Source organism: Notothenia coriiceps, unplaced genomic scaffold, assembly GCF_000735185.1.
Source record: "Notothenia coriiceps isolate Sejong01 unplaced genomic scaffold, NC01 NC01_scaffold00023964, whole genome shotgun sequence".
NCBI classification, from domain to species: domain Eukaryota; kingdom Metazoa; phylum Chordata; class Actinopteri; order Perciformes; family Nototheniidae; genus Notothenia; species Notothenia coriiceps.
The window spans coordinates 17208-24501 of NW_011356665.1; the positions used below are offsets into that span (position 1 = coordinate 17208).

The following is a 7294-nucleotide window of genomic DNA, read 5'->3' on the forward strand; positions in this document are numbered from 1 at the left end:
CCATTTTACATTATATAATAAACATTTATAAGTGGAAAAGGCTAATAAAAATGACATGGAGTTTCTCTGGTCGGCAAAAAAGGGAAAGAATGATACATAACAGTCATCCTGTTGTGGGCAAAAGATTTTTACAACAGATTTTACAACAAATTTTGAGTAGAAATGAAAGTGATTGTGGAGAAATACCTGCATTAAATGTTTTAATTAAAATGTTCATTCATTATTCTAATTCACTTTCACTGGAAGAATGTGTTTCATGTGACTTTGAAGGAAAACAACCCCTTTAAGACTTTTAATTGTATGGCCAACTTTCAGCCATAAGCCTTGATATGCTACTATTTATTGACAAGCACATGTATTGTTTGTTTATTGCCAAAATTAAGAATTAAAAGTTGGCCTACTCTGTTGTACCTATGGAAATGTGAAAATTACCAAATGAATTGTGGTTAAAGTATTTATTAATTCGACATGTTTTAAAATAAGTCGAACGATTTAAAAGGAAAAAGTTCCCATTGTAAAATTATACCATTGTCATGCATCCGCAATATCGATTTTTTTTTTTAAAGTCACACGTATTCAGACAAAAAAAGGGCATAGGAGCAGTTTAGTATGACAACTCTATATTTATTATCTGCTTTCTCAATGACAGAAAAAACAACAGACCAAGGAAATATACATAGTAATCAAATAAATTAAAAGTAAAGGTTTAGAATTCTCAAAAAAAGTCTGGCCATTGTTGTCAGGGAGTTGTTCAAGGGGTAGTATCCACTTTCAGAACATTGCAGGCAGAAAAATACATTTACAAAAAGATATAAAATGAAATCTGTCCCTTGTAAAATAAAACCCTGTGCAATGGCAATATAAGAAAATCAAAAAAGGAGAATTCCGCAAAACTACAACATTAAATCTGTATTTTTTCGTAAACAATGTTTGAAACACTTGAAAGAAAAAGTTTGGTTGCGACTAATGGACACAGATAAACGCTGAAGTTGTGTTCCAGTGCTCTGATGTTTGTGGGAAATGGACACATCCTCTTTTGGCGTGTTTAGACCATACAGAACATTTGAAAAAATTAATCGTCACCTCAAGAGAAATATGTGTGGTCATACCGAGCTATATAAAAACCATGGCCGTACATTCATTGTCTTTTTCAGGGATGGCTTCATTGGCTTCTTGTCCAGTATGAAAGCACAATTTTAATTGTTGTTGTAGGTGTTACATTATTGCCCAAGCAGTACAATGTTAACCCATATTGATTTTTTTTTAACAGCCGTCAAAATCAAGGCAATAAAAGAAAAACAATATAAAGAATCAAAATCTAGCAGATAAAATACTTACAATTGCCTTTTATTGTATTTACAAAATGTTCAAAAAGAAAATGGAAAACCAGTCCTTATGTAACAGTTCCGCCATTTTATGTTTGTTAGCAATTAAAATAAGAAAAATGAATAAATAATTTAAAAAAAAAATCATGTGATATTACAACATATCTGCTGTGAGAATACCTAAAATTAGAGTTTTACATTTTTTTACAATATCCAGTTGCTTTTGCAGCAATGCTTCTCTGGCTATTCTCAGCCACAATCCTTTGCATAGCGGATTCATGTTATTTCGAATGCAGTCCCAATGTTTTAATGTGAGCTTGCAAGTAAGGATGATATCACTTGTACTTTCGCAAAATTGAAAGGAAATTATTTGTTGAAATATTTTTAACTAAACTCAAATTAACTCTTGGTAAGAATGTAAAAGAGCTTATCTCCTTAAATGAAGTGATATTGAAGCCTTCTTAAAGCCAATAACATCCTCAGAAGAAAAGGGTGGCATATTAATGTCCATCTCATGGGATTTTATGAACATTTTTGACATGCTTTTTCAGGTGGCCTGACTGCTTGAAACTCTTATCACAGTGAGGACAGGCATGTGGTTTCTCCCCTGTGTGAATATACTTATGCCTTTTCAGGTTATTGGAGTCTAGAAATCCTTTCCCACAGTATGAACACCAGTGTCTCTTCTCCCCATTATGCCACCTTAAATGCATATTAAGTTCTACCCTCCTTGCGAATTTCTTTTCACAGAGGTTGCAATGAAATGGTTTCTCTCCAGTGTGCATCCGTAAGTGGGCTTCCACATCTCGTTTTGTGAAGAACCCTTTGTTGCAGATCTGGCAGACAAAAGGCTTGATCCTCCTGTGCACCATCTTGAGGTGTTTGGTGAGGCCGAAACTATAGACAAAGCCCTTCCCGCACTGTGGGCAGACATGGATCCTACCATTGCGGTGAACCCGTGCATGGCGTTTGAGACATTTCGAGTCTGGGAAGCCCTTCCCACAGAGCGTGCACGAGAAGGGTCGGTGCCCAGTGTGGAGACGAACATGGCTTTCTAGGGCTGCAACGCTGCTGAGGACACGGCCGCACTGCCCACACTGGTTCTTGAGCAGACGCCTACCAATGACTGATAAAGGCTGTAATGGTGACATAACAGTAGGTCCTCTGACAGGTATAGGGAAGAGAGAAACACTTGGAGGGAAAACTAGCGGTTGATTCTGGGATTTGGGTGATTTTGTCTCTTTCTTCTCCCCAGCAGGTGTTTTATTGGCTGATACTCTAGGAGGAGTCCAGATGGCTTTAGCTGTAATTCTTTTCGCAGTGTCACTGTTCTCTGCTGACTGGGTTGTTTTAGCTCCATTCTGCAACTTGGATTGACTGGAACTTCTAATTTTGGCCATTGTTTTGGCTTTTGCTGCTTTAGCCAACTTGTTAGCACTCACCACTCTTAAATTATTTTTAGGACCAGTAACATCTGGACTTAATCTTTTTTTTTTTGCAGGAGTGGATTCCCTTGTCTTTCTAGGACTGACACAACCTTTAGCCAATTTAGGCCACCTAATACTTGGGGAACCAGGGTTCAACTTAACCTCTTTAGTACTAGCCTCGTCTGAAGTTATTCTATATCCAGGACTGAAGGAATTGGTTTCCCCTTGAATCTGTGCACTGGTAGTAACATCTTTAGGTAAGGTACATTTTCTACGGCAGAAAGAAGGCGACTCCTTGAAGATAATTTGCGGGCTAGTGCCAGTTTTACTTAAAGTAGTCCTCTTTGAGTCCACAGAAGTGGTTTCAGAACTTTTATTGCTAGCGCCATCTTTAGTTGAACTAATCCTCCCAGGATGCACAGAAATGCTGTCAGTCTTTTTTGAGCCAACACTTTCATTAGGTGAGCTACCCTTTATAGGACTTGCAGAAGTGGATCTTGTCTTTTTAGGGGTAGCACTTTCTTTAATTGAAATAGATTTTCTAGGACTCAGGGGAGTGGATTTATCCGTTTTAGAGCTAGCACTTTGTTTACTTAAGCTAGACTTCCTAGGGCTGACAGAAGTTGATTTTCTGTTTTTAGGGCTAGCACTTTCTTTAATTGAGATAGATTTTCTAGGACACGTGGAAGTTGATTTATCCGTTTTAGAGCTAGCACTTTGTTTAGTAAAGCTTGACATCCTAGGACTCAGAGAAGTGGATTTTTTTGTTGTGGAGCCAACATCTACACCTGGAGACCGGCGAGTCAAAGGAGTGGACTCTCTAGTAGCCTTAAACCTCTTAGAACTGACCGGTGGATCACTAAAAGTCCTCTTGGACCCAACAATAGGTCCAGATTGTCCAGGAACAGGGTGAACAGATTTCCTGGCTGGAGATGTAACATCTTTAACCAATCCTGAGTCTTTTGGCATCAGGAAAATTGATTTTTTTGTTGTGTTTTTATTGGCTGGACTGTCATTTTTTAATCTAAGATTTATAGGCCTTAAAGCGCCGGTCTCTGTTTCTTTGCATGGATTAATTTTAGATCTTTGAGTTTGCAAGCGAGTTTTGAGATGACTTTGGAGCTTGTCCAAAATAGATTTTTTGTGGAACCTTTTCTTGTCACCAGTTATGGTGTCTTCAGAGGAAGCTGTGGAATCCATGGAGTCCTCAGAGGAAGCCTATAATAAAAAGGAAAGATAAAGAAAGAAATTTAGCAAAAAGTTGCAAGAGTAGCCAAGAAATATATTAAGGTGCTCCTTAAACATCCAAGGCCATTGTGAGGAAAATTTCAGGCCAGTGAATAAACATTCCCACCCAACATTTCACAAGTAATACAAGGGGCGTAGTTAGGACCTTGAAACATTGGGGGCTTAGCCCAGCCCAGATTTCCTTTTTATGGGTGCTTTGAACATATTTGTCATTGACATTAGGGCTCGACTGATTATCGGCCTGGAAGATTATCAAGGCCGATATGCCGCATTTGACAGATTATCGGTATCGGCTTTTAAAAAAAAATCAAATTAGAACATTTGCCATGTCCCGCCCACAGCGCTATCTGACAGGCTATTAAAACATAAAAAGGCATTTCATAGAAGTTTTGTTATTCTACATTTTGACACCAAGATTTTCTGATTTTACTGCAAATGTATATTGGTTCCAAATATCGGTTATCGGTCTCCTTAATTACTAATAATCGTATCGGCCTTGAAAAAGCCATGTCGGTCGATCCCTAATTGACATATACAAATATGGCGCCAAAAATGATCAAGGTTGTATCCATATATCGTTAAATCACCTTTGTTGAGTCTTTCGTAACAGGTGTCACTGCCAGCTGTGCAAGGAACTGGGCTTTAGTCATCCATGAATGAGGAGTTGACATGTCCTCTGTGGCGATTGGAGTTAGATGCATGATGTCAGCCGATGATTTATTTTCTGTAGGTGTTGTGTTGGGGGCCAATGTTGAGTTCTCAAAGTCTGGTGTTGACACCTCGGAAGGTGTTCTGCCTTCAGAGGATAATGATGCCGTCTCTTGAATACCTTTGGGCTTTTCTGCCGTCTGAGAGATATTCACAGGCAGAACAACAGGAGTTTCTTTTAATCCGGGACATAACTCAGTGGATGACACAATCGTCTTTGATGGCTGCGTTGACATAACCACAGATGATGGTTTCTCTTTTGTGATACCTTCTTTCAAGTTTTCAGAAGGTCCATCTGTAGGCAGTATAGAGACTTTCACTGCTTCTTTGGCTGATATTGGAAATGAGAGCCTGGTTAATCTGACCACGGCAGAGAGTTTCTGTGCAACATTTTGCGTTATCACTGGAGGCACAGAGGTAGGCACTGGCCCCTCTGATGCGTTTAAACTGGGAATGTTCTCTGTAGGTGCTTTTATAAGCTCAGAAACTGAGTCTATTTGTTGGGGATATTCTAAAATTGGTTCCAATGTTTCACTCTTGTTTTGAAACAACACTTTGGCGTCTTCCTCTGAAGCAATTTGTGGATTCACAGTAATCCTTAACTCATGTGAAGGTGAAATCAAATCTGGCGATGGCAGTGTAACAAAAGCATCTGATTTGGCTGTATCTTGCTTGATTTGCGGAATGATGTTCTGTGAATGAAGCAGCCTTGACGCCACAGCTGACACTTCTCTTGGAATTATTATTGTGAATTGAGGCTGTTGTGTTGGCCCTGACAATGAGTCTTTTGCGGTTGTGGTTGACTGTGTAGGGTCAGCAGAAACCAATTTCACGGACGCAGCGTCTACTGTTGTCTGAGGAGCAGAGGCTTTAAAAGGGGTTCCGAGAAGCAAGCCGGCAGTTAAGGAGTCTGGAAGTATACTCTTCTTCTGTGCAGCAACAGTAGGTGGCTGGGAGGGAGATGGTGCTCCTATTTTAGGAGGTTTTAAGAAGGTTAATGATCTTGGCATGGCAATTATTTTACGAGAGACTGACTTGATCGTTTTGCTGGTTGCTACTGATGTTACCGGAGAAGCAGAAGATTGCTGTTGAAGTGCCCGCATAATGCTTTGAACCGCAACATCTGTTAAGGGAATTGAAGATGTAGCAGGTTTAGATGGAATTACTTTATGCTGTTGTTTTGGTAGGACACAGTTGATGTTGGACTGAAGTTCATTGGTCGAAGTTATATCAGAATTCATAGGAGAGTCATTGTGTTTCTCTATTGTCGATTGGTCCTTTGTGGAGAGCTCGGTAACAGCCAGCTCGCATGCAGCTTTACATGTCTCAACAGGAAGCGGTGGTGTCTGTTGCTCTGCTGCGACCTCGTCCACAGTTTGTAGGATGCCCACATGAGAAGCACTCTTGGTCTTAGCTGGTGCTGCCATATCCACTGTTGACTGATTCATAGCTTCAACTAATAGCATTGCATCCTGAAGAGTTACAGAGCTACGACGTTCTCTGGGCTGATCTTCAGGAGGGTTTAATGTTCCAATTGAAGATAAAGATTCAGTGGATGGAGTTTGAATCAAGATTTTTTCATTTTCCATGGAGAGTTGTTGAGGTTTAGAGGTTTTACCCTTTCTAGAGGAACATCTTGTGCCTACAGATGGTACTGAAAAAGTCGGAGAACCATTTTCCTTCATAGGCTGTTGCTGATTTTTGGCTTTCTTTGGCGGCCGTCCTCTTCTACGTGGCCCTGGCAACTCAGGCTGGGAACTACCCTCAGCGTCGCCACCTTTTGATTCTTCAAATGCTTTTCCTTTATTGAGTTGTTTACGTGGTGCACGTATTCGTTTCCCTGTAGTTTTAGGAGTAACATCAGCCTGTTCATTTACTGTTCTTTTGCCCTCCTTTGGACATTTTAGGTTGACCACTAATGTTTGCTCTTTTTGAAGAGGTTCAACCTCTGATTCATTATGAGCAACCACCGATTGGGGCTTTCCCCTTTTTATGAGTTCTTCCTGCGTTGCTGATATGTTTTGACTTACTTCAGAATCTTCTTCTATGTTGTTGTTTATGGAAGCAAGTGAGAAGACTATTGAAGGCACCAATTCAGGCAATTGGTTCTGAGCTCCTTGTAGACCACTATTACTTCCCAAACAGGGTTGTTCTCGGGCTACTGGGGTCTCTTCTTGGGGCGTGGGTATTTCTCCAGTTGAAATTTCCTGGTTAACGAGACGCCCGCCAATTTCAGTTGCACAAGCAGAGGCCTGGGGTGAATCTATCAGTGAAAGAGATATTTTAGAGGAAACATTAGGAGAATAAAGGGAGAATGGTAAGGAGCAAACCTTGACAAATTCTGTCAATCTTACAAACTATCAAACTAGTTGAGAAAATAACAGTTACCAGTTAAACTCATTACCTGGTTGATCACCTGAAACTTGCCCGCAGACCACCATTTGCTCCACTTCCTCTTGCTTAACAACGGAATGCGACTTAGAATCATAGGAATCCTGCGGCAGAGGAATTATTTTTTTTATTTCAACAAGACAACATAGATGGAAAAAAAACATTGCTGATTTTTTTTAATACAAACACACCTCC

General features: G+C 40.0%; 1 protein-coding gene across 1 annotated transcript; it reads right to left on the bottom strand.

The window, feature by feature from the left end:
• Positions 1 to 607: 607 nt before the first annotated feature.
• LOC104954810 (treacle protein-like) lies at positions 608 to 7201 on the bottom strand. The gene is made up of 3 exons (XM_010781995.1): positions 7113 to 7201; positions 4588 to 6971; positions 608 to 3970 (listed from the first exon to the last, which is right to left on the bottom strand). The coding sequence occupies exons 1-3, from the start codon at positions 7147 to 7149 to the stop codon at positions 1838 to 1840; spliced, it is 4554 nt and encodes a 1517-aa protein (XP_010780297.1). The 5' UTR covers positions 7150 to 7201; the 3' UTR covers positions 608 to 1837.
• Between the last annotated feature and the right edge of the window lie 93 nt (positions 7202 to 7294).